The sequence below is a fragment of the Petaurus breviceps genome, unplaced genomic scaffold (genome assembly GCF_028583685.1).
Source record: "Petaurus breviceps papuanus isolate PSGF00001 unplaced genomic scaffold, PetGlider_PUasm1.0 37, whole genome shotgun sequence".
Taxonomy (NCBI): domain Eukaryota; kingdom Metazoa; phylum Chordata; class Mammalia; order Diprotodontia; family Petauridae; genus Petaurus; species Petaurus breviceps.
The window spans coordinates 12,218,934-12,245,208 of NW_027186296.1; the positions used below are offsets into that span (position 1 = coordinate 12,218,934).

Here is a 26,275-nt window from a genome sequence, read left to right on the forward strand (position 1 = left end):
AATACTATTTTACATGTAATTGGGAAATAAGATATACAGGCACTGGGACATAGAGATCCACCATGCCCTACTAGAAAAGTCAAAGGGGGTATGGGAGAAGATATGGGAGAGAGCAGATTGGAGAAGGGGATATCCTATGGAACTGCTATTTTGGGGAGGTGGGTAGGGGAAAAATGGGGAGAAAATTTGTAACTCAAAATCTGGAGGAAATGACTGATGTAAATCAGAAGTTAATAAAGCATTTGAAAAATGAGAAAAAAAAAGAAAAAGAAGTGAAAGATTCAAGAACTCTCAATCAGTGTAGTCACCAGCCCTGTTTCCTATGAGGCCCTATGATAAAAGTATGGTACTCACCTCCTGTATATTAGTGATGGACTCAAGGGGCAGAAAGAGGCCCATGTTTCTGGATGTGGCCACTATACAGGTTCATTTTGTTTGGCTATGCTTATTTGTTACAATGTGCTGGGCTTTTTTTATTGTCTTTAATGGGGCAGGTGAAGAGTTGAGGGAAGGGAAGGCATTAACAACAATGATGCCAAAAAGAGAGGCCATTAAAATATTTTTTAAAAAGGTAGATGACAATGCAAGAAAGTTCAGAAGGAAGCACAGAAAAACAGGAGTTTTTTAAGTAAGGTGGTATTATATATATTTTTTAAAAGAGCAAGAGGTATTAGATGGAAACTCAGTTTTATATGTAACCTTCCTTTTGTGTTCTGCTTTGTACACGGAAATGCTCATTTTCTGATGTTTAAAAAGTTAAAAAAATTTTAAGAGCTGAAAAAGTCTACTATCTAGACAACAAAACACTTCTTTCAAAGCAGAGAGGCTGGCACGATATTGGAACAGAACAGCATATACACTGTCAGGGAAAGTTTTTGTATTTGATGTTTTTGCTTAAGGTTTTTTTGTCACAAGGATGGGTTTAATCAGGGTGTGGAAAATGACTCTGATATAAAGCCAAAACACATACAATAAATATTGAATTTAAAACACCGCTTCTATCACCTACACCAGCAACAAAAGCACAGTCAGAAACTGGATTTGAAAATCTTAGCTTATCACCATAGGCGTAAGAAGTGACCTGCTCCGTCCTGTTTCACTGAAGCCACATGAGAAAAGTAACAATGCCTCAGTTCTCCATGATCACTGAATGCCCAATACCAAGATTGAGGCTTTAAAACACCATATCCAACTAGGAGCCAAACCCATGTTCTACACACAGAATATTTCTAACTGTTCATCACTCCCCTCTACTTTGACATCAGGGAAAGAAATTAATACTATATAGAAGTTCAGTCAGGCCCCTGGGAACACAATCACCCAACTGATTCACCTGATTATCTGTCTTCCTTGGTGTTTGGAAGAGAACAAATTTCCACTGCCTTCCATCATCACAGGACCCTGGGAAGTGGAAACTCTAGTTACTGGACTCTCTCCAGTTACAACAGAACCCTTTCATGTAACAAATGAGCAGTCAAGTAAAAATAAATCAGTGAATTTTTTCTTTTTTACGAGGGATGGTTCACTGAATGTTGGGATATATTCAGAAATGAAGACGTAAAAACAAAATATCACCCCATTTGTCATGCCTGAAAATGTCCTCAATCTCAGGACCATGAGACCCTTCCATCTTATTTACAGTGAAATTTCCCACATGCATTGTCTCCACCATCAGGTGAGCAAGAATGAAGGAAAGCATTGTCTCTACTCTTCTATATGAATCCCTAGCACTAAGCACAGAACTTTACATGTAGTGAACACGTAACAAGTGCCTGTCCATCCATTCATCTTGTATCTACAATCCTATTCATGAAGATGACTCCTCAATTTACTTCTCTAGCCTCTAATCCCTCTCCTGAGCTCTAGTCTCCCATCACTGACTGCCTGTGGATATCTGCAACTAAAGGTTCCATTGGCATTTCAAACACAACATATTTCCCCCCAATCTTCTTATTCCGACTGAAGTCACCAACATCCTTCCAGTCAGTCTATGTAGGCTCACAATTTTGATGTTGTCTTTTGACTCTCCTCTCTCTTTCCCATAACCAATCAGACACTCAATCTGTTGATTCCACCTCTATTCTATTTCTTCTATCTACCCCATTCTCTCCATTCGCATTCATGCTCACCACCCCAATCTCCCTGGGATGACTGAAACAGTTTTCTAGTTGGCTTCCCTGCTTCCAGACTTACCCTCCAACCCATCTTCCTACACAGTGAAAACTGACCATGTCACCCCCCAGTTAAGAAATTCAGTGGTATTACCCCAGGGTAGAAATGCCAGCTCCTCAGCTTATTCCTTTTAGCCCTTCCCAATCTAGTTCTAACACCAGCATTCCTTTTCTAGACTCAGGTCAAGTTTTTCCCTTTCACACACCTCCTGATCACATCAAACTTACATACTCACTATTCCTCAAAGTTAACATTCCCTCTCTCCCAATGCAGTATCTTGGTGTAGGTTATTCTTCAGGCCTGGAAAACAGGTATGCTTCCCACCTGTAAGAATCCTAAGCCTCCTTCCTGACTCGGATTTAAGGATGCCACCCTATGGGAAGCCTTTCTTGATCCCAATAGAGGTTAATGCTTTCAACTTCCTCTAATTTCCTCATATCCATTTGTCTCATCAGAATGTAAGTGCCTTGAGGGCAGTGACAATTTTTTCCTTTCATATCTTAGTGCCTAACATGGCAACTGGCCTACAGTAAACCAATAAGAAATAAATGCTGTTTGAATTATTAAAATGAAGCGGCTACTACATTCCCAGCACTGGTGCTACAGAAACACAAGTCTGTTTCCAAGAAACTTAACTTCGACCAGAAGTGATGCAATATGAACAAAGGCAAATACAACAACATAAGGCAATTTCAGGAGGGAAAGAACATTAACAGCTGGGGAGAATCAACACCAGCTTCAGAGAGAAAAGAGGTGGCACGAACACAACACAAAAGATGAGAGATGAACAGCTCTGAAGGCCACCACAGCTGCAAGTTAATGAGGCATCTCAATGACTTCCTCTTCAGTCCCGGAACATGGCTGACCCTCCTTGTTCCACCAGCCATCCCTGCCTCACCCCTCCTTGGTTTCATACCCTGAGATCTCAGAGTCTTCCTCCTCTTCCTCAGTATCTTCGTCCATCAACTCCTCCTCATCTTCCTCTTCTCCCTCACTCTCATCAAAAAGCAGGAAGGAGCTGCTTGTGTCATAGAGGGGCTGCAATAGAGGCTGTCAGGATTAGCAGGATCCTGTTACACCCTCTTACCAGTCTCACCCTTGAGACATGACCCAGCACAACCCCTTCTCCATTGTCCCCACCCCCATCCTTACCACGATGCCCTCAGTTGAGCGCAATGATGACATCATAAGTGTGGTGATTTTCGGTAGATGGGGGGCCAGCCCCTCACCCATCAAAACTGACAGTGCTGCAAACAGACTATACCTTTTAGGGGAAGCAGACCAAAGAGAGAGAAGTAAAGCACAGCCCTACTAAAAAATGGATATGCAGAGCAGGAAATCAGACCAAGGTTAGGGGAGAAAGTTGAGATAACAAGGAATAACAAGAGAGATTCAGAATTAGAGGATATGGCTAAGAAATCCTAAATTAGTCAGGTACAAGAATTTGCTCGGGTGAGATGGCTGGGTTCCACTGGGCTCCACTCCTTATTTGAGATCACTCACGTGCATCGACGAAGATCAGGGTCATCCACTTGGTCACATAGGCTAAGTCCCAGGTGGCAACACTCCTCAGCCAGGGGCTTCATGGGCTCCCCTACTGCTCGAGCCAAAACTCCCAGAGTTTCTGAGAAAGATCAAGGACAGGGAGAAAGTATAGTATTCAAAGATCGGTAGGCTAAACTAGTTTTGAGGAAGAAGGATACTTGCGGGGGCCGCCAGGTAGCACAGCGAGTAAGAGCACCAGCTCCAGTGTCGGGATGACCTGGGGATCGAATCTGGGCTCCGACACTTAGCACCCACCCAGAAACACCTGGCCGTGTAACCTTGAGCAAGTTACTAAACCCCAATTGCTTACGGGCGGCCAGGTGGCTCAGCAAGTAAGAGCACCGGCCCCAGTGTCGGGATGACCTGGGGATCAAATCCGGGCTCAGATACTTAGCACCACACCCAGAAATAACTGGCCGTGTAACCTTGAGCAAGTTACTTAACCCTGATTGCTTTAAAAAAAAAAAAAAGAAGGATACTTGGGAATATAGACGGGATGACAGGAAAGAGATAAGATCAGTCAGGAATTGTGAAGTCATGAGGAGATGAAACAAATTTGAAGGGGTAAAATTAAGACCCACGAGAACTTGGCAGAGCCAACACAAAGCTCCCAGCCTAGCCTCCATGCAACTCCTGTCTAATTAGCAGAAATCTGTTACATGAAATTAGGAATAGTAAAGTGGGGAGAAAGTGAGGAAGAATGCTCTGAAGAAGCTGATAAGAGTGCAAGGATGGAGTGCTCACCAAGACTCTGGATTTGCACAAGTCGAAGGTCCTCACGCCCAGTCACCAGGTATTCCCGAAGATGCTCCATGATGGTGGGGAAGTAAGGTGTCAGGGAGCCTTGGGCTGCACTGGCTATAGGAATAGTGAAGTTAGCAGGACTAGAAGATAGGAAAGACCCCCACAAACACATTCTTTGGGGAGGCTTGCATAATGCTTTTTCCAGGCAGTAGCCCCTCCACCCCAAACGGGGCATCCCTATCGCCCCACCTCACCGATGGCTCCTATCACGCTCACAGCCAACTCCTTAACTCGGGGGCTGGTAGGTTCTCTAAGGGGCTGTAGCATCTGCTCCATTAACTCTTGGAGGTATGGTTCCACCTCTTGTCCTACAGGGATAAAAGAGACCATGTAGTCCAATCTTTATTTTGTAGATGAGGAAACTGAGGCCTAAGGTCACACAGACAGTAAGCATCAGAGGCAAGACAAAAAGTCTAGTCCTTTGCCTCTACCATGTCAAATTACACCAGCTGTACTGTGTTAAATGATCAGTCTAAGGCCCCTTGATTCAGCACTCTTCTCTAGAATCAGCCTTAAACCCACTTCTTATAACCAAATGAATCATTACAATCTCTGTCCCAGCATGAGGCAGTATCTAAAAGAAGATGCTCTGCTTGGTCCATTCAATGCTATTACCATTGCAAATGCATTTCCATGCCACCCACCTTAAAATAATGGGTACACAACTCCACAGTCATTGCCAAGTCTTGTCTACCACCCCCCCTGCCCCGGGAGTTCCTTCTCTCATACCCAAGTTCTCTACAAAATTCTCCAGGGCATAACAGGCCTTGCCGAGGTGTCGTGTATTTCCAGGTGGCACAGACTGGAGGTATGCCAGAAGCAAAGGCATCACTTCACCAGAGTAGCTGCTGATATTAGGCTATAGGGAGAGACAGGAAGAGACTGGGTCAGGTGATGATGAAGTCTGAATGAAGAGGCAGATACTGGGGTGGGAGTGGAGGACCCAAGGTCCCTAAGAAAAAAGAGGAAGGATATGGTAGAGTAAGAGCCAAAGGGATCTTATGTGAGCAGAACTTGGGGGAAGGAGATACCAGCTTCTACCTTACTAACCTGTAGGTTCTCTGAGAACTGGCCCATGGCAAACAGTGCAGCATTGCGCACCACCTGGGAAGGATCAGTCAAGCCTTTGCACACAATCTGCAGCAGTGGGGTCAGCAGTCTGGGAAGATGGTGGCAGAGAAAAGAAGGGAGGGTCTGAGATAGAGGAAACCCAGCAGTGGATCCTATAATACCAAAGTGGGGGGAAAGGAAATAGTCTCTAGGAAAATCCTACTCTCTTCCCTCCTACTGGGAGCCTCATGTTTCTCCTTTCCTTGTCCAAATACCTTTAGACCTTCATGCCCCATGGTCTCCCTAAGGCCCCTTTTTAAAATCAGGCCCTAGTCTTCCTCCTTCCAAAGCATACCTTTGTCTGATATAGTCACCGGCACCATCAGACAATACGGCCAGCACCAAAAGGCCCGCTTTTCGTTGATATGGGTTTTCTCCATGAAGGGCTTCATCCAACAAAGGCATCTATCAAAGGAGACAAATACAATTCAATATTTCTATTACCACTCTTCCACTTTGCTCCCTACCCTCCCAGCCCCAATCAGGAGCAAGAGATCCTCCCTCTAAGAGGGCAGTAGTCATAGGGTTTGACTGCAACTTACTCTTCTGTGACTATGAGCAAGTCACTTAACCTTTGTGAGCCTGTTTCCTCATCTGTAAAATGAGGACTGAACTAGATGGCTTCTAATGTTTCCTCCAACTCCAAATCTGTAATCCTATAATCTTCATGCCCAGTGCTGCCATAGAAATACCAGTGTCCAATCCACTACCAAAAAATAGATTAGGCCAAGATGAAGGAAGGAGAGAGGTGAAGCTTCTGAACGATACTCACCAACTGTGAAAACAGTTTCTCTGGGGCCAGATGGAGGGCCAGTAAATCTATCACCTGAAAAAAAGGAGCTTTCATCTTCAACTCTGTATTCTTCCCCCTATCCTCACACTCCCAACATCTGGTCCCAATTTTCTACCTCTCTAGAACCAAGACTGAGCCTGTCTTCGTTTACACAAACCCTATCTGTGACCATCTTTCCCTCACTTACATCTTCGGTCTAGTTTCCTTGTAGCCCACTGAGTCCCTCCTGCTGTTCCCCTTCCCACCTGCACAGCAAACTGCTTGGGTGTTTCCACCTCCAGTCCTCCTTCCAGCTCCTCCTCTTCAGTATCTTGGTCTTCAGGATCCAGATGCCCTGGAGGGGGCTCAGCAGCCATGATAGGAAAGAGGGTGCGCAATATCGTACTTATGAGTCGGTGCTTCAGTAAAGCCTATGGGCATTTGGGGTGGGGTAGCTGATGTTAGTGGCTTCTGTCATGTAGTTGTCTCTTCACCCCTAATGCTCCTTCCTTCTAGCCCTATAAACCCAAGTTTACAAGTCTAAAAGAAAGCTAGGGAACTTCATGATCTGGGGAAAACAACCCTGGCTTGTAGGAGTAAGAGCATCTAAATAGCCTGGGATTAAATATGCTTGGGACTGATTTCTCCACCTGTCTACTTCCTAATTACACCATGCCTTGAATTTAAAACTCTAGGGACAGGCAAGAAAAAGCTCAACGGAAAGGTAGGGATGATCCAGAGAGTGGCTGGGGCAGTGTAGGTCAGTGGACAGAGCGTAAAGCTTACCCACCTTGCTCTTAAGTTTGACAAGAAAAGAGACACAGCAGAGAACTCGTACTCGTACTGCATCCCCCAGTGTGACGTTCCCAGCCACCTATGCCAAAAATAAATGTGATTCAGAGATGGAGAAATGTTCTGCCATGGGAGCCAACAAGGAGGGTCTGTCAATCTTCCTTACTTCCAGACAGCAAGTGAGAACTTCAGACAGGTATGGGGTGATGATTGGTAACTCAGATTCTAGCAATTCATCTAGAGCTTCCAGGGCCTCGCAAGCCTTTGTCTAACATAAAAAGACAAACAGACGGTCCTTCTGTAGATGACTCAGGGACCTGAATTATGTGTTCCTCTCACCTCTCCAGCAGGGCTGTTGCCCTTCATTCTTACCTCATCTACTCGGATTAATGTTTGCAAAGCCAGAATGACCTTGGGCACCAGAGTCCTCGCATGAGGCTGCAAGAGTAGAGAATAGGGAAGACAGGTGGGAACTAAGTCCTACAGTACAGAAACATGGTAGCTAACACTTTTGAGCTCCACGGAGACAGAGCTTTTGCTTGTGGGCTTGTTGTCTCCCCCACTAGACAGTGAGCTCCTTGAGGGCAGGAACTGTCTTTTACCTCTTTTTGTATCCCCAGCGCTTGGCACAACGCATTGGTACATAAGAGGCTTGGTAAATGTTTATTGAATGACTTATGTCTAGGGATAGAGAACCAGAGCATAAAAAGAGAATGAAGAGGGTACACAGAATTTAAAAAGTTTTTTAGTTGCTCCTTTTAAATATTCAAAGTCCTATAAAATGACTGGAGATGAAAAAAGATGATCTCACTTTCTTAACTTCACCAAAAGACAGTAGATTCTAGAATACTTCATAGGTGAGATATATTTACATCTTCACATGTGATGGCAAAGAGAAATTTCTCACCAAGGCACTGGGGCCCAAGTAGGGTGTCATGGTGGTCAGAGTACAAAGGGAGTAGTAGAGCATCCCAGGAGAGGCTGATTCCCCCAGGGTCTCATTCAGCAGACAAAGAAGCTCTCGATGGTGTGGTCGGAATGCTTCAGGCCTTGAGGTTACCACTACACTCAGGAGAAGTAGTCCCATCTGCCCAGGGGGAAGGAAGGTAGAAGAAAAATTATCCTATACACTTAGCCCTTTCCTGTCCCAAGCCTTTACTGGGTCTGACATCCTCAGCTTTCCCAAGCTCCATGAACCATACCTCCCTTTCAGGAATGTGGGAGCTTTGAGTACTGCAATGGAGTAGCTGCATTAACTGGGGCCAGGCATCCAGGCCTTCTTTCCTCAGGATGGTTGATGACAACTGGGCCAGGCTGAGGCTCACACTGTGCCTATGGGTTGAAGAAGAAATCATGTGTGTCACTCTCATCCCCCCCAAAAAAGGGTCCAGTAGCATGGAGCAGAACTAGTATTTAAAATGCCAGACCCACTTATGTCATTTTCTAATACTGCCCCATTCTCTTTCTCTAATACAAACCTCACAACCTAGCTACTTTCTTTTTTTCTATTAGATACAATATCTGTTACCCTCCCTTCCTTTTAGGCAATTCGAGATATCTTACCCCAAAGAATCAGGAACCTGAGCTGAAGGAGGAGGCCTAAGGTCTCTGAAATAGGAAATTCTGGCAGTAATCAGGCAAAGGCTACTCAAGGAATGTCTGAGAAAGGAACAGATCGTACTCACTCTGTCTCGTTCTGCAGGGCTCTCAGCACCAGGGATTTCAGACTAGAATACAACAGGGTAGAAAGCACTTAGGCTACCCTCTGTCAGGTAGAGTACCCCCTCCATGCCACTCCTTCGTCCCTGGTTAGTGTCCTCACCTCTCTCGAGTGGACACTGCCAACCGCCTCCATCGTGTGTTAAGCCGCCTCCTGATCAGCAGTGCTGAAAACTGCCTGATCTGGGGTGTGGAAAGAGGGGTAAAGGTCAGAGCAAAGGAAGATGAGGGGCACAGGAGGCAGGAGAAAAGAGTGAGCACATAGATCCCATTACAGAGGGAGGAGCAGGAACAAAGATGATGTTCCTACTTTTAAGGATTAGAATTGATCCTCTGGGACAAACAGTCTAAGATTCAAGATTAGGGATCTAAATATGAAGGCATCTTAAGAACTGGAGGTAAGTAATCTCAGGCATCAGAAATTAAGGACCGTGTGGGTGAGAGAAGTCAACAGCACCAGGGTAAGAGCTCAGGTAGAAGGAAGTTGGTATGATGGAGCCTAGGAACCGCAAGGGTTGAAAAAAAAATCACTCAGTAAAAATGGGGTGGTGGGACATCAGAGGTGAGGAGTTAAGTGCCTGAGAAGACTAAGAAGTGAGAAGTGGAGAGAATACAAGAGATCAAAGAAAACCAAGAGGAAGATCAAGAGGATGCCCACTTTGTAGGCTTATGGTAGAGGGGAGACAGTGAGCCTGGAAGGTCAGAGATCAATGGGGGCTCGGATGGAGGTCTGGGTCAGAGACTGAGCACTACGGGGAGGGTGAGTACTTTTAACAAACCGGAGGAGTTTCGGCACCTGTAGGGGGAGTTCGGGGGCCTCTCACCTGCGGGTCGAGTGCGTGGGTCAGCAGCTCGCACAAGGCGGGCAGCGCGCCGGGGTTTCGGAGAGCGGCCTGGAGCTGTTCCGTAGCCTGGGGAGAGGTGGGAGGACACGGCGGGTCTTAGGCCACAGGAGTCCCCCCCTCCCTTGGGTCCCGCCCTTCCCCGCCGGCCCCGTCCCGTACCCGGCGGATTCGCTCCGTTTCCGGCAGAAGCAGTTCCCGGAGGATCCCTTCCAGCTCCCCCGGCTCCATGGTAGCAGAGGTAGCGGCTGCCGGCGGCAGCTCCGGCACCGGAGGAAGGGGGAGGGGCTGCACGTGGAGACACTGACACCCACTTCCAGCGGAAGCGGCGCATGCACGCCCTGCCCCGACGTTGCTCTTAGAGACCACCCCACCCTGCTTCCGGCAAAAGGATCGAGGTCTACGCCCCCTAACGTCCGGCTGTAGCGCTGCGAGCTGCTTTGGAGAATGGCGAGCAAGGGAGGCTGAGGGAGGAGCGCAGCCAGAGGACCAGACCAGACGCAGGGAGCCGCGGGCCTCTCCAAGGCGCACCCGCCTGAAGTCACTTCCTTGGTCCCCTCCCCCAGCCCCAGCCCCGCCCCTGCCCCGCCCCACCTTCTCTGACAGTGTAATGATTTCTTAACAAACTTTATTGTGACAGTTGTAAAAAGAAAACCATTGGAACCAAAATGAAAAGCAAATTAAAAATTCTAATATATAAGTTCTTCTATATATAGATATTTATAGACTCGTGGGGCTTCTCCGAGCTAGGAAGAGGCCGGCTCGAAGAGCACACAGAGTGGGGGGGGGGGCCTGGAGCCAGGGGGTTGCGCGCCCCGCCCGGCCTTCCACCCCCTCTCCCGCCCCCAGCTTGGGGAAGGGGCAGCAAGCTGTCCCAGCAGCAAAGGGGCCCAGGGCCTGGGGCCCGGGCTTGGCTCGGAGCTCAGTCCATCTTGAGGTTGACATAGATGTAGCGGATGAACTTGAGTGAGGAAAAGAAGGAGATGGTGCCCAGCATGAGGAAGAAGACGTAGGCCGTGAGGAAGGAATAGCCGAAGAACTCCACCGTCTGCACGGCCCCCGACATGTTGGAGCGCCGTGCGTAGTAGAAGACGGAGTAGAAGAAGATGAAGAGGCCGGTGGAGCCCACGCTGAGCACGGAACGCCACCACCAGCGATAGTCTTCACCCGAGAGCTGGAAGTAGGTGAGTGCGATGGAGATGCAGGCGCCCACGCTCAGCAGGATGGCGAAGACAAAGAAGAGGATGCCATAGAGCGTGTACTGCTCACGGCCCCACACTGTGGCGAAGATGTAGTAGAGCTCCACAGAGATGGCACTGCCAGGAGAGGCGAAGGGTCAGTGGGCACTCACCTGGCTAAGGGCCCCCCCACTCCCCGCCCAGGTCATTCCATGGGGCCAGGGTGCCCCCCTCTTGACACCACACAACCCCACTCCTCACAAGTCTATAAATTATGACAGGCGGGGCGGCCAGGTAGCACAGCAAGTAAGAGCACCGGCTCCAGTGTTGAGAAGACCTGGGGATCGAATCCCGGGCTCAGACACTTAGCACCCACCCAGAAACACCTGGCCGTGTAACCTTGAGCAAGTTACTTAACCCCAATTGCTTAAAAAAATAAATAAATAAAAATAAATTATGACAGGCTTTAGTAACAGGAGAGCTTAAAAAAAAAGTCCTGCCTAACAAGGGAAAGGATGGAAATGGTCTCTGTGGGACATGGCCAGACCAAGGATTCCATGATTCTCCCTGAGGCTGAACTAAATTTTAGGGAATCAGGGCCCTGGAAGTTGGGAGATGTAAATACCTGAAGGGCAAGAAGCCACCAATGGTCATGTGGACAACAGTAGACTTGTACCAGGGCTGGGTTGGGATCTCTCGTGCAATATTCTTAGTCCGACAGGGTGCATCAAAAGGAGTGGCATTGTTCTTACCAAAAATGCCACCTATGACAGTGAGAGGGAAGCCCACCAGGAGCCAGACCGTTAGCAGCAGCAGGATGGTGGTGGCTGGGAGTGCTTGTGTCGATCCATTGGCCCAATGCACAGAGTTCACCACGCTCCAAGTCAGGAAGAAAGGCACTGCAGGGATGGGGCCCCCAGGAGGGTAGAGATCAGCATTGGAAGTCACATTCTCGGGGAGACCCACTTAAACTGGACCTGAAGGGGGAGAGGGGGAACCAACCTGCCATTCTAGCCCTAGATTTCTATATGGACCTAGTCCCACCCCCACCATCCAGTTCTCCTTACTCTTGGTCTTGCCTCCCACTCACCAACAACTCTCAATAATGGGCCAAGCCTGCCTAATAGGATGATTTAAGAGATGTGAGTAGAACTGAATGTTCCTGAATTCTTCCTGCTATCATATCCACAGTTGAAAGTATTATATTCCAGGGGCGGCCAGGTAGCACAGTGAGTAAGAGCACCAGCTCCAGTGTCGGGGATGACCTGGGGATCAAATCCGGGCTCAGATACTCAGCACCACACCCAGAAATAACTGGCCGTGTAACCTTGAGCAAGTTACTTAACCCCGATTGCTTAAAAAAAAAGTATTATATTCCTTTGAGTTAAGGTATTGTTTAAAACAGATATTAACTGTGAGAGGCAATCTCCCCACATCACCTGTTATTAATAATAATGAGCTAGTATATTATGTTTTTGACGTTTGCAAAGCCCCTTACATGTGTTATCTAGTTTGATCCTTACAACTCTGAAGTAGGTGCTATTACTATCCTCATTTTATAGATGAGGAACTGAAGCTGAGGGAGGTTAAGTAACTTGTTCAGATCACAAAGCTAGTAAGTGAGGCAGGTTTTAAACTCAGGTCTTCCTGACTCCAAGTCTAAGCTCTATCCACTGTAACACCATGATTACAATATCAAGAATGAGACCTTGCAGAAGAAATGGGACATGGCACTAAAAAGTTTGCATTAGATTATTAGACTCTAGGTACATAAAACAATAATGACCCTGTGTTCAGGGACCTTCTATTTTACCACTGTATGGTTCTGAACAGCTTCAAATCTGTGCTCCTGTATTTATCTCAAAACTTACGATATCACTAGCAGAAGGTAAGTTTGCAATACATTTTTGTTGAACTAGGGCAGGGGTGGGTAATCTACTGCCTCAAGGCCACATGTGGCCCTCAAGGTCCTCAAGTGTGGCCCTTTGAGTGAATCCAAACTTCTCATAACAAATCCCTTTAATAAAAGGATTTGTTCTGTGATGTCTGGATTTGGTAAAAGGGCTGTACTTGGGGACCTAGAGGGCCACATGTGGTCTCGAAGCCACAGGTTCCCCACCCCTGAACTAGGGACTAAAAAAGTTCAGAGTTTAGACTGTTGCCCTGGGAAGGCAGGCCTGATCAAGGTACTACAGTAAAAGGTACTCAGTAGCTATCATAAAATATGTAAGCACTGGGAAGGATCCTAGAGGGGAGGACACCCTGAGAAACAAACTTGACTTTTTATATAATTTTGCCTCAGGTCAGCCCTCCTCTAAAGCCCATTTTGGTCCAACCCAGGGTGAGTGAGGTCCTCACCAGAGAAGAGGCTGGTGGTGAGGATGATGTTCCAGACCCAGCGCTCGCCTCCAATCTGCCGGTAGAAGTGGCTGGACACATAGCCAGCAATGCAGCAGGTCAGGGCATACAGCAAGATGGCTGCTGAGTTGATGGCGCCATGGCGGTGCACATTGAACATGCCCATCAGTGCCATGACGATGATGCCTACAGGGTAATAGTGTGAAGCCTGCATTAGATCTTCCCTGTTCAACTCTTAAAGTACTACAGGAATAAGCCTTTCCCTCACTCAAACACAGAAGCTCCAATAGAAGAATTTGTTCCCTCTTATCCACCCTATACCTTCAATGAAACCACCAATTTTTGCCTTAAACTTGCAGACCCATAGATGGAACAACATGCTTTGCAGCTCTCCTACTTTTCAGGAAGGAGAACCAGACACTTCCCAGCAAGAGAGAACCACTACTTGAGATGCCTGGGCCATGCCACCTCCCCCATCACCTTAGGAGAAGAGCCCTAGATTGCCTCACTTCATAGGTCTTCCTTAGCTGGACCAACAGTCCATTCCCTAGGGAGGTATCCTTAGCCAATCCTGTTATCCTCACCAGTGCCAAGGGCCAGGAACTGGGCACCCACACCAAGTACAGCACAGAGCAGACCACGACATGGGGGAAAGCGGAAAACATCAGTATGGATAATCTTCCAGCCATTGTCACCCTGGTCAAAGTCATCAGTGGAGCTACCAGAGTTTGGTTCCTCATCCAAATTGTAGCGGGCCAAGTCATTACGAAGGACCCTCATGAGGATGACAGCTACAAATCCCACCAGAAGAAAAACCAGCACCATAGAGTTGATAATAGACAGCCAGTGGATCTCCAGTGTTCGAGGGAAGAAGCCACCATCATCACCATGGCGCCTATCACCCCGACGTTCTGCTGATGTCTCAGACCAATGCACGCTGTAAGTGTGAGTGAGGTCCAGAGGCTCTTCAGGCCGTACCACATCCAGGCTGTGGGGCTTGACATCACGGACTGAAACATTGGCAAAGACAATTCGGTCCCCATGGAACTCAAGGTGAAAATCCAGGTGAGTCCAGAGTCCTATCTTGTGACTATGTGGAAGGAAACCACTTTCTTCCATGTAGCCCACAAAGCCACGAATTGGCAAGTCATCCACCACAAACTCAAAGTAGTATAATTCTTCAATGGCCTGGCGCAGCCGCTCAACCTATGAAAGACAGATAGGAGTGGACAAGATCTTCTCAGGAAGGGTGGAGGGAGAACTTGATTATATGATAATCAGTTCATTCTCCTGAGGATCCTCCAGAGTGAAAATGACTTTATGGTTTTAGGACTAGAAATAAAGAAGACAAGAAAAGAGGGAGGCCATGTGGTCTGAATCCTGCCCCAAAGCAGGATTTGCTAGAGAGGATATGTGGACGAGGGTTGATATGGAAAAAAGGAAATATCTGACAGCAAGGCAGCAGAGTAAATAGAGTGATGAATCTGGAGCCAAGAAGAACTGAGTTCAAATCTAGTCTCAAACAATTACTAGCTGTGTGACCCCGGAGAAGTCACAAGACTGCTGTCAGCTTCAGTTTCCCCACCTGTAAAATGTTGATAATAGCACCTACCTCCTAGGGTTGATGCAAAGATAAAATGAGATATTTGTAAAGCCCTTTGTAAACTTTAAAATACTATGTACATGCTAATTATTACTATTATAAGAAATTTATTGGATGAAAGACAAAACCTTATTGCAAAAAAAAAAAAACCCCAACCCAAAACAAAACCAAAGCCCAGCAGCATGGTAAGGCAGAAAGACCAGCAAAGTGGATGAGTGGAAGTCTCTGACCCTTATCTTATTCATCTGCAAAAGTGGAATTAAAAATTCTTGCCCTCACTACCTCATAGGGGTGGTTGTGAAGGAAAACACTTTGAACATGCTATGAAAATGTAAGGCACAATTTTAACAGGGGAAGAGGTAAACTGTGATCCTCATAGACATGCTGACCTGGGCAAAAGTTAACTGCATCTGGCAGAGAGTCCGTTTCTCAACATTCTCTCTGAAGCGGATCTGATACATGGACTCAGCCATTCGGTCTCCATCCAACACTTCCCCCAGGCTGAGGCTCTTGTGTCGGATCTTTTCAGGGCAGCAAACAGGCAGCTGGTAGTAGTGGTAGGTCTCCTGGGGGTTGTGGTAAGGCCCCACCTTGTTGACATACAGCATGACAGGGTCTCCAGGCTGATAGTGAGTCTCACCGGTCACCCCAGGAATGTGGCCAGAGCCCAGGAGCAGCAGCACTGGCAGCCACAAGCAGGGCCTGCCTTGAAAGGCATCCAGAGCTGTCATCCTGAAGGCAACCTGACCTGGTGGGAGAGTCACCGTGTCACACAAACCCAGCCCGACCCTTACTTCCCCATCGTGCCCCGTTAGCTGGTGGAATGTGGCCCATGCCAGAGCTCGGGCTGTCTTCTCCATGGAAAGTGAGGATGGTCCCTTCCAGCTCTAGGTTCCAGATACATCGTCACTCACTACCTGTGTGGGCCCTAGGGAGGTCACTTCACTTCCCCGGGCCTCAGTTTCCTCATTTGTAAAAGGAGGATGGGCTAAATGACCTCTAAGGTCTCCTTCCAGCTCAAGTGTACGGTTCTAAGTGGTAAGATCCTCCGTTCTGTCCCGAAGGGCCCCGCCCCCAGCCTGTGAGAATGCTCTCCTCCCTCCCCACTCAGTTCCAGGCCCAGTTTGCTGCCAGGACAGCAGAGCGCGCGACCCCGGATGCTCCCCTGGCTGCCCAGCCCCGCCAGCAGCCTACGCGCCCCGCCCCCGCTTCGTTTCTATGGAAACTTCACGGGCTCTTAGCTCTCCCGCCTCCCGAGCCCTGGGGTCCTCACCTAAGGTGGGAGGGGTGACCGAGGCGGCGCCGGCGGCGGCCTCAGTGGGCCCCTTCGCAGCCCACGGGCTCTTAGTTGGGGTCTTTCTCAGAGCAGCAGCAGTGGCGCTGGAGAGGTCCTGATGTCCAATGGACCCCCGGGCTCTGGGCTGTCCCAGGACCTGCCTGTTTTCAGAAGCTGCAGCTTTAAACCTGATTTCACATCCTTCTCTCCCACCTCTGCCCCCCCGCCACCCGTGGCAACGCCTTTCTGGAGAACTATCTAGTGGCCAAGCAGGCCTGCCACTGACCTCGGGGGAGGGTTCTTCCGGCAAGCTTTGTGGGCAGCCCAGGACACGTTGAGATTCCAGACTTCCGCCCACAGAGGGCGGGGACTTCACACGCCGCCGCGTCCCGTCGAGGCTTCCGGAGCCCGAGATGAGCCACGCCCCCTACCTGGGCTTAAAAGGTTCGCACCCCCTTGGTCAGGAGAGGCATGGGGTTCTAGGCCCCAGATCACCTTTTCTTACTTTTAGGGTGCCGCTCCCCCGGGTTAGCGTCGCATCAGCATGCAGCTTCTCTGCACCAAGATTTATGGAAGGGACTCCAAAAGCCCCCCAGGCCAAGCCCCTCCAACCCCACTGGCACTTCTGGAGTGCCTGTCAGGGTTGGGGTCTGAAGCATAGATGACGGTCAAAGGAGAATAAGAAGGAGAACCAGGAGACAGTTATTACACAGACGAGGAAGCCGAGCCCCAGAGAGGTTAAGGGACTCGTAGCAGAGGCTGGATTTGAACCCAGAGAGGCTTTATTCCAAATCGAGACCACGCACTGTCGAGGTTCAGAGTGGGAGAGCTGGTTCAGTTTTGAAAGAATGCAATCAGACCTTGTCATTAGCCAAAGGGAGCTTTATTGACGCAAAAGTATGTGGGCCTGAGACTTGCAGGGAGCTAAACAAAGGCATTTATATAGGACAAGGATCAGACTTATATAGACAGAAAGCTATACAGTTTGTAGGATGATAATATAATTTTAGGGTTTCTAAAGGGGGTTGGATATATCCAGGGACAAGATAAATCTTGCAAGTGATAATCATTAATATCATATTTTAGCTATAGTCTGAATTAATCAAACAAACTGCTTTGGTTGATTTTAAAATGCCTTTCCCTGTGTTAGCAACTTCAAAGACCAGAGGTGAGATTTCCCTTCCTTGGGACTTGTTCCACATGAAAGCAAAATAGACACCCTGAGATCATAAAAAGTAAATAGGCCTTGCTCTGGTCGTTGTCAATTTGCATTTACAACCAAGGAACTGTTTCACATATCGATGGTAACAAATAGAAGTCATACAGTTTTGTGACATGATCATCCTGAATTGGGATGGCTCTAAAAATGTATAAAAAGTCTTATGATTCCTCTGTTCATTAGTCAGGACTCCTGCACTTCTAGTGCAAGTGATGCTAGCTTTAAGGGAATAATGAATACTGAATAAATAATGTAATTTTTATGTTTCTATTTGTTTGTCTCCTTTAACCAAACTTTTTGTAAAGGTCGACAGTAATGGTGCCATGACTAAGATTGGAACTGCTGAATAGCTGAACAGCACCTCATTTCATCAGAGTTAATCATTCAGGTGCCTCAGGATTCATTCTTCCTGGAATCTTTACCTTGATGAGGTTGGTAAGTTCAATTCCCAGCTTCCAAAGAACTTCCCACTAGTTTGGTTGAAGTCTGAAATTCCCTTAAAGCTAGCTCAGGGGTCAGGGATCGATTCACTGTCAAAGCACTCTGCATTAACTAGATCCTCTCTGGTGATCTGGGATCTGTGTTAACTAGGTCCCCTCTGGAGAGAAATTCTGGGATCTGTGTTAACCAGATCCTCTCTGGACAGCAAAAAAATTCGATTCTGGGATCTCTGTAATTAACTAGATCCCTTCTGGAAAGAGATTCTGGGGTCTTTCTGTGCTAATTAGATCCCCTTTGAAGGAATTTAAGACAATCTCTTTGTAATTAATTAGATCCCCTTTGGAGATTGGTCTTAGGAGAAGTATTGCCAGCACTAGTGCTCACTCAGTTAACTACCAAGAGAGGGAATATTTTCATTTTTGAAGGCAGAGCCAGAACAAAAGGCCGAAGCCTTTTCCTTCAAGGCTTGCAAATCTTGGATTTCAGCACCTTCCCTCCCCTCTTCCCCAATAGTCTCCCTTCTTTCCCTTAAAGGCTTTGATCCTGGAGAGGATACCCTCTCCCCTGCCTTCCCCTTTCCTTACCTTTCCTAGACTTGAGGATGGCTACTCTCCTGATATTGTAGCCTCCTCTCTCCCCTGCCTTCCCTTCCCCTTCCCTCAAAGGCCCTGGTCCTGAAGCTGACAGACAAGCCAGGGTACTAATTGTAGAGGTGCTCCAAGCAAAAGGTTGATAACAAGCCTCAAATTCACCCTTTTCCTTTTGGTAGTTAAATGTGGACTTTGTATTTCTATTTTGTCAGTTGTAAATTTGTATTATATTGGGATTGCGAGTTCTTTAACAACCAGAAGTTTTTGTTATCTCTGCTTGACCTGAATTTGTAAAGGGAAAATTAATAGTGTTATGGGGTTAAAATGGTATAATGATTGTAAACTGATTAATATAATGTCTGGCATGTGTTGGATACATTATTATCTCTCTAACTTTGAAGTAGTTTTTGAATACCAGGAATAATAAGATCAAATTATTCTAGAAGTCATTTCATGTCACTTGAAATTAATTGTTATATTGTTGCTATATTTCTAAAATTGCATTGTGTTTTTAAAAGTCTGCTTAGCTAGTGAAATTTGAAAAAAAACTTTTTTTGAAGTGGGAGGACTAGTGTTACAGAAATTTTAAAAATCTGGATTGTGTTGCATGTGAATTAGGTTTTTATGTTATAAAAATTTGACAATTTAAAGCTGTTCATCCAAGTTTGTCTTTGTTTAAAAGGAAGTTTTGTAAACTTAAAATTGCTCATGTGTATGAAAAGGAAGGTTTAGGTGTCCCTAGAAACCATTTGTAAAGGCTAGGTCATCAGCCACAGGAAAGGAACTTGTTTTTGATATGTAATTCCTAAACCATGAACCTGGCTTGCTGAGAAGTTGCAAGTCTATATAAAATAGGGATTCTAACCATTGGCTTTGAATAAGTACACATTTGGGAAAGACAGGTGCTAAATAGAATCCCTTTCATAAGAGATCCTTATTGCTTATTGCAGCTCCATAAGAATAAAAACTGGCTCTAATCTGTGATTGGTGAAATTTGCTGTTTAAGGTAAAAGGCACTTGGGATATAGTTGTCTGCATTAAGTCAGTATCTGAGAAAATGCCACAAGCTATTCAGAGGGAATGTAATCCTGTACTGTTAACAGGGGAAAGTCTGAAGGGGCAATCTCAGCCACAGTCTGGGATGGGATGCCTTCTGGCTCAGTTTACCCATGATGTTCCTTTGAAAAGGGATGTTCCCCTCCCGAATTTCCTGAATCTAGCTATAAGGTGGAACAGATACTGCATGATTTGATAACTGTGACTCTATCTGAATTTAAATAGTCAAGGATGTTTTATCCTGTCATATTTGGAATGTCATGTGTCCCTGATTTTTTCCTTCTATAGTAAATTTTCTATGATCAGAGTAAGTAGTCAGCAAAAGATATGAGTTCTTTTGTGTTATTTTACTTGGAAATCTAATATTATTTTATCTAGAATTAGAATGTGTGCAGAAAGTTATGCAAACTGCTTAAGACTCAACTTTGTGATATACAGGAATTCTGAAAGTATCTAGGAATTAAATCTGTAATAATACTTTGGGAATTTATGTTATCCAAGGACATTAACTTAGTTTAGTGAATTTCAATTTTTAAAAGTTTATATTTTTGCTGAGGTGAAAAAGAGAGATATCATTTAAGACTTTATGTTAGTAAAAGAATAATAACTTACAAAGATGTAATGTAGTAGATGTCTATTTTTAATTAAATTATTTTTATTATTTATTTAATTAAAATAAGTAATTAATTAAATGATTATATAAATTAATTAATTTTATTATTTATTTAATTTAATAATTATAAAATTGTGTATGATATATGATTATAAAAATAAAATAAATAATTAAAAAGGATATCAAATTTTGAGGAAAGCAATAGGATCAGATAGATTCCTCTAAGATACATCTTCACATTTAAAAGATTCCTATACCAGGAACAGGATTTAGGTAAGAAAACCTAAAACCATTTCTATGTTAAGGAATAACAAATAATAAATAAACTGAAAATCCTCTGAAGTTTCAAAAAATGTGGAGCCAATTTTAAGTGATTGTTCTAATTTATATTGTCACTATTATCTGGGAACCTCTAGATCTGAATCAGAAAAACATAACTCCCTTTTTGAATTGTATAACTACACGATGAATCTGGGATTCAAAAAGGTGCCATTTAAAATAGGTCAGTGGGATTGCTAATGATTCTGTTAATTTGTATAGTTCATGTGTAAATTTTCTTGGTTATTTTGATGACATGTAATCTCCCTTCCCAAAACTAGTATATTTTGAAGCCACCTAAAGTGGTTTAATTTATACCAGACAATGTAATTATGCAATTTTGTAACCATGAGGAAAACTTGATTGTATTGTTTGAACCTAGCCCTGTGTGGCTAGAAAACTGAACTATTTGTGATACTGTTTGAACCTAGCCTTGCATGGCTGGGAAACCGAACCATTTCTGTGTGCCTTTGGTATCAAATAATGTTTCTGAAAGTCCCTGTCAGGCCTGCCTGACTATTCCAGCTTGTGAATATCCCTACTGCTGAGTGAACGTCTGAGCCAAGGCACCTGAAAAAGATGGCATCAGATGTAGACAGCTTTCCCAAGAATCCGGACCAGACCTGCACAGGAACTGCTACAGCTTTAGCTTATTGTTCTGTATTCTCATTGTGGTACCTTGATCCCCCTTGCAGCCTGCTCCTTTTATTTGTATTGCAATTGACATATATCTGGGGATATCCTACTGTTTAACTATTATCCTTAGTGCCCCCTGTTTCAGGAAGTGATTGGGAAAAGCCTGAATTCACCTAGATAAGGACATTGGAAAAGCTAACAAGAAGAGAGAAAAGGAATTTTATGGTTCAGGATAAGGGGAAGGTTTGTGGTATTTCAAGATAAGGGAAGACTTTAGGCCGACGCCAGGGAATAAGCAACTTAACCCTTAGGGCACCTCTGTGTTTTAGGGTACCTTTAGAAGATAAACCAGAGAAAGGGCAACTCATCCTTTAGGGCACCTCTGTATCCACATTAGCACCTTTGGATCTAAGCCTCCGTGGAGCATTCACTGGAAAAACCTTTGGGAACCTACTCCTGGCAAAAAAAAAAAAGGGAATTGTGCCACCGGCCCCCCCCCCATACTGAAATTGTCTGCTGATAAAGTAGCTTGAGCATTGCAATACAGAATATAAGGAAACAAAAAGGGTGGGAACCAGAGGATGGGAGAGACAAAGAGATCTGTGAAAGAAATCTATTGTGATTTATAGAGGTGGGCGTTGGAGAAGGAAAATGGGGGCAAACTGCTTAGAAAGCCTAAGCCAAATTCTCCTTCACCTGAACCATCTTTACCAGAAAGAACTCTTCTCTCTCAAAGGTCCTGGGGGCTGCTTCCTTCAGGCCTCTCCTGGGCTTCTAATCCCCAGGAACAAAACCTGGTACCTGCCCCAAATGGTTATTGAGGGTATTGTGGGTCATGGATGGGGTGAATGGATTCTCTCACTTCAGCACTTAACTGAAGAATACTCTCCAGAGAGGAAAGACTACCAATACCAACACCACCGCCACCCCCAATTCAAATACCATCAAAATAGCTGGGGGGGGGGGGGGTGTTGCAAGCACCCCAGTGTCCCCAGGGTGCCTGCTCACACAGGTTCTTGGATCTGCTTTGTTAAAGGAAAGCAACTCAAAATGGGTTAACAAGCTTACTTTAATCAGTCAGACATATATCATTTACCTTGTTCAGGAGAAAAGGTCAGCACCCTGAACCTCAAAGTATTCAGGCATAATTATCAAGACAGAAACATCAAGTAGACAGATTTCCAAACTGTCCAACCATTACATCCATACCCAGTCAACATCTGGGTTTCCACATTCTGGGTTTTTCAAAGCCGGGGGACTCTCAACAACGGCTTCCCAGAATTCAGATCAAATCACAGAACACTTCTCAAAGTGAGTCCCAAAACAAAGCTACACATCAGGGCTTATATAGCCTTCTCCTGGCTCAGAGAATGTAACAACCTTATTGACTCACTGGCCAATCAAGAAGTATCTACTGAAAAAACAAGCTTCCCCCACCCCAGGCTTCAGGTGCACATTAGCCTAGGGGCAGGGAAGATCTTTAAAATTTACATTCTTATTACAGGGGGGGAGGGGGCATTGTGCATCATCATTTCATGCCTTAAATTCAAGTTAGGAACAGATTTTGGAGGAACTCACACTGGGTAGGTAAAAAGACAAGTATGGGAGACAGGAAAAACCTCTTTGACTGATGCAGTCTAATGCCGGTTGTCCTCTAACTCTTGTTACAAGAAACAACTTTGTTCAGAGAGAGGGACCCAGTGGCACAAACACCCTCAGGCACTTGGCATTTGCCCTGAGAACTTGAGACTTTTCAATAAAACTTAAACCACCCACAGGACTTCCATTCCCATTATTCCTGGAAATAAATAGATGCTAAGAGTGCAACTCTTTATTAGGCTACTGTTTGGGGATGGGGGAAAACACCCAACTCCTATTTACCTGTATACATCCATCCTTCTCCAGCCCTAATCCTAGTACCTGTAGGCTTCATCTCTGCACAGGTACTGCTTCAGGAGGTTTCCTAAACAAATGACAGCTATTACAAACCAACTACAGGTTGGAGACAGAATCATCCTGATCTCCCCTCTGTACATATGGAGAAAGCAAGGCAAGGACCAGGAAAAGGGGCAAGTATAGGGAAAAGCCAGGACCACCATGAGGAAGAGGAGGAACCTGGTGAACTAAGGGCTTCATGAAGTCTTCCATCCAATTGGCCTTTTCCAGTATATTTTTGGTGTGGCGTTCTACCTGTCAGGAATTATTGATATACATGCAGCAGGAGGTGTTAGCTAGTGCACAAACACCCCACTAGCGGCCAGCAGATAATCTAAGGCTATGATTTTAGAATGTTGTCCGGAAAACCCCCGTTTAACTCGTTTTAAAGGAGAAGTGCTGGACTTAGTGATGTTATAAATAGTCAGAGGGGGTGTGAGAAATGCCAGGGAGCACATACCTCGTCCCCAGAATTCACACCCTCTGGCCCACCCATCCCATAAAGAAAGGAATATCCTTGGGGAGCACAAATGGGGGCCCGTTCATTGTAGGCCTTGAACATGGAGGCTCCATGGGTCAGTTAGATTGCATGACAATGTTCCCAGCAGAAGAGTCACCTGCCAGTGAAGGGTGCTGAGCCTAAAAAGACACAAATCTAGCAAAAAGATTAAACAAACAAGGGCCAAAAAGGAGTAAGAGAAAATTGACCAGAAGTGGGGTGAGTATGGGCTAGTATAACCCATTACTCAGACTATTTCACTGTCCTTCATATTTTCCCATAGAATAGGCCTTTCAAAATCCCACTAGAGATTTAAAATTTCTTCTAAAAGTATTTTCCCTTCTTTAAAACAGTTCAAGACTCATAAAACTTTTAGAATGATCTTAAGCAGTTTGCATAACTTTCTGCACATGTTCTAATCCTAGATGAAAATAATATTAGATTTTCCAGTAGGCTAACAAGAAAGAGCTCACATCTTTTACTGACTCCTTGCTCTGATCATAGAAACCTGCTATAGAAGGAAAAAAACAGGGACCTGTGACATTCCAAATATGACAGGATAAAACATCCTTGATTCTGTTTAAATTCAGGTTAGTTACAGATATCCAACCATGCAGTATCCATTCCACCTCAGAGCTAGACTCAGGAATAGGTGGGGAACATTCCTTTTCAAAGGAACCCCATAGGTAAACTGAGCCAGGAGGGATCCCATCCCAGACCGAGGCTAAGATTGTCCCTTCTGCCTTTACCAAATGCAGGCTTCCACCTGTCCACAGTACAGGCTCTGAGTAGCTTGTGGCATTTTCTCAGATACTGATTTAATGCAGATAACTATACCCAAATTCAAACTCAAAATAAAATTTAGTTATGGTCCCAAATGCCTTTTACCTTAAACAACAAGCTTCAACAATCACAGCTTAGAGCCACTTATAATTATTTCTATTCTCTTGTAGCTGCCATAAGCAATAAAGATTTATCAGGTTCCACAACTGCAAGGAATTCCATTTACCATCTTTCCTTCTGAAATCTAGAAGCCAATTGATAAAAATCCTTTTTAATCCTTGCAACTTTTTAGCAAGTTAGGTTCATTTAAAAACTACATGACTAAAACTGTTCCTTTCCCAATGACCTTGCTTAATTAACAGAGAGTTTCCAGGGGATTTGGCAGTTTTATGCCCCTGTTTAGCCAATTCTCATATAAGCAGGAGGACTGTTCTGAATGGGCAGAACTAGTCAGAATAGTTGTCACAGTTTTAGGTTTTAGCATTAAAACAGTAGCTCAATAACTTAGTTAACAGTCTTACAATTTTAAACAATCTTGACTGAAACTTCCTTTTAAACAAAGACAGACTTGGAAGCTTAAGATTTTCCCAAATTACAATACTCCAAAACTTTAAGAGAAACTGCTTCTCATACAGCATAGATAGTACAGATGTTTACCAGTAATGATATCATCTCAAATTTGAACTTCGAAATAAAAACAAATTAATTACCAATCTGATGACCTTAAAACTCCACATGGAGTTATACTAAACTAAAATCCTTTTTTTTTTTTTTGATGCCATACAACCAGTCAACTTATAATCACTGCATACTTCCAGAATAGCCAAAAAGTTAAATGGACAATCAGCTATCACAGTAAATATTGGCGGTATTGTTACTACTTGTTTGTATCCCAAATATAAGAGCTTTAAACCATCAGATATTATAACATAAAAAATCCAATTCACATGAAATAAACATTATAACATAGGGTTAGCAGAACTGATAAAGTAAACATAGCTAGTTTTACATAACTTTTTCTCCATCCTTTAGTTTCAACAAAACTCAGATTGAAAACTGCTTTGTCACTCAATTTTTACAGTATAAGAGGACTTTACAATTTAGATTTTACAATTTAGAGATACCATAATAGAACAATGACATTATGACATTAATTGCATTTCCGATTCATCACATACCAAAATTATTGATAGAAAATTAGGCTTACCAAGTGCAGAGGCTTTTCTCCTCTCCCCACAGTTGCAGAGCTTTGAAAGGAAAGAGGGTCATCTGCATGCCCCAGGGGCCCTCAATATAGCTGCTATGCCTCCCCCCAATGTTTTTAGCTGTTCCAACTTTTACTCCAATAAATTTTGTGTCCACTCCTTAGAAACTTCTTTGAAAGTGATAGCTTTGACTTCCCTAGCAAGGGGAGAGGGAGTGGCGCCTACTCCCTTATCCCAGTTCTAGAGAACCCAAAAACCTCACCTTATGTATCAAATCTTAGAAAATATTCCAATTTGCCTAAATGCCAAATAGTAAAATGAATTCTGACTTTTCTTTAGCATCAAATTAGGAGTGACACTTTTCAAAAATGACCAGAATGCATTCAGTTGCCTTTTAGTTGCATTCTGTTACACAAAACTTTTCTCTTTTAGGTGAGGCAGGAAATAGTTAAATGTTAGTCTACCTGCCTCTTTGTTCTGAGGGAAAAGATTCCCTCCCTTTCTTATCACCTTCTCCTCACTCCACTTGGCCAGAGTGGAATGAAGAGGAGATTTTCAAACTTTTAAAGATCTTAAAGATCTTAAAACTTCTGTTCACAAACAAGACAATATTTTGCTCTCTTTCTCTCCCTTTCCAGCCTGCATTCAGCAGCAGGGGAAAGAAGGAGGGAAAGACATACAGCATTTCAAAGGAATGTCCTGCAGTTGCAGTTTAAAGCTTAGAAGATGTCAGATTACTCACACACACTCATTCAGAGAGAAAGAGAGAGAAAGAGAGAGAGAGAGAGAGAGAGAGAGAGAGAGAGAGA

At 44.8% G+C, this 26,275-nt stretch overlaps 2 protein-coding genes and 1 long non-coding RNA gene across 5 annotated transcripts in view; 1 reads left to right on the top strand and 2 right to left on the bottom strand.

Moving 5' to 3' along the window:
* The window catches only part of IPO4 (importin 4), an 18,633-nt gene extending 8,341 nt beyond the window's left edge, over window positions 1-10,292 (bottom strand). Inside the window, exons 1-19 of one of the 2 annotated variants that reach the window (XM_069097923.1) lie at window positions 9,919-10,292; window positions 9,739-9,825; window positions 9,018-9,097; window positions 8,881-8,922; window positions 8,398-8,527; window positions 8,103-8,282; window positions 7,568-7,633; window positions 7,362-7,463; window positions 7,194-7,277; window positions 6,670-6,834; window positions 6,404-6,457; window positions 5,927-6,036; window positions 5,572-5,680; window positions 5,251-5,380; window positions 4,716-4,829; window positions 4,462-4,575; window positions 3,676-3,796; window positions 3,325-3,436; window positions 3,089-3,210 (exon numbers count right to left, since the gene is read on the bottom strand). In XM_069097923.1, coding sequence (XP_068954024.1) covers window positions 3,089-3,210; window positions 3,325-3,436; window positions 3,676-3,796; window positions 4,462-4,575; window positions 4,716-4,829; window positions 5,251-5,380; window positions 5,572-5,680; window positions 5,927-6,036; window positions 6,404-6,457; window positions 6,670-6,834; window positions 7,194-7,277; window positions 7,362-7,463; window positions 7,568-7,633; window positions 8,103-8,282; window positions 8,398-8,527; window positions 8,881-8,922; window positions 9,018-9,097; window positions 9,739-9,825; window positions 9,919-9,987 — 1,991 coding nt within the window. In that variant the 5' untranslated portion in view covers window positions 9,988-10,292. The remainder of the gene's footprint in view (window positions 1-3,088; window positions 3,211-3,324; window positions 3,437-3,675; window positions 3,797-4,461; window positions 4,576-4,715; window positions 4,830-5,250; window positions 5,381-5,571; window positions 5,681-5,926; window positions 6,037-6,403; window positions 6,458-6,669; window positions 6,835-7,193; window positions 7,278-7,361; window positions 7,464-7,567; window positions 7,634-8,102; window positions 8,283-8,397; window positions 8,528-8,880; window positions 8,923-9,017; window positions 9,098-9,738; window positions 9,826-9,918) is intronic. The other variant, XM_069097922.1, reaches the window with a different exon arrangement.
* A 75-nt stretch (window positions 10,293-10,367) lies between these two features.
* On the bottom strand, window positions 10,368-16,595 carry TM9SF1 (transmembrane 9 superfamily member 1). Of its 2 annotated transcripts, XM_069097924.1 has the most exons (7): window positions 16,458-16,595; window positions 16,169-16,332; window positions 15,285-15,643; window positions 13,877-14,498; window positions 13,293-13,478; window positions 11,560-11,833; window positions 10,368-11,072 (listed from the first exon to the last, which is right to left on the bottom strand). In XM_069097924.1, exons 3-7 carry the CDS (start codon window positions 15,624-15,626, stop codon window positions 10,679-10,681), a joined length of 1,818 nt encoding a protein of 605 aa, XP_068954025.1. In that variant the 5' UTR covers window positions 15,627-15,643; window positions 16,169-16,332; window positions 16,458-16,595; the 3' UTR covers window positions 10,368-10,678. The 2 variants fall into 2 exon arrangements, with proteins under 2 accessions (XP_068954025.1, XP_068954026.1); XM_069097925.1 differs by lacking the exons at window positions 13,293-13,478; window positions 16,458-16,595 and having other exon boundaries at window positions 16,169-16,318.
* LOC138168936 (uncharacterized) lies at window positions 16,519-19,801 on the top strand. Its single transcript, XR_011170237.1, has 2 exons — window positions 16,519-16,615; window positions 17,696-19,801. It is a non-coding gene; the product is annotated as an uncharacterized lncRNA (long non-coding RNA).
* Window positions 19,802-26,275: the final 6,474 nt, after the last annotated feature.

Bases quoted from the DNA above. Each gene is read 5' to 3' on its own strand.
- TM9SF1 (XM_069097924.1), bottom strand. From the start codon at position 15,626: ATGACAGCTCTGGATGCCTTTCAAGGCAGGCCCTGCTTGTGGCTGCCA. The intron at 14,499-15,284 runs GTCAGCATGTCT...TGTCTTTCATAG, and splicing joins TGCAGTTAACTTTTGCCCAG to GTTGAGCGGCTGCGCCAGGC. The intron at 11,834-13,292 runs GTGAGGACCTCA...CCATCCCTGCAG, and splicing joins CACCACCAGCCTCTTCTCTG to TGCCTTTCTTCCTGACTTGG.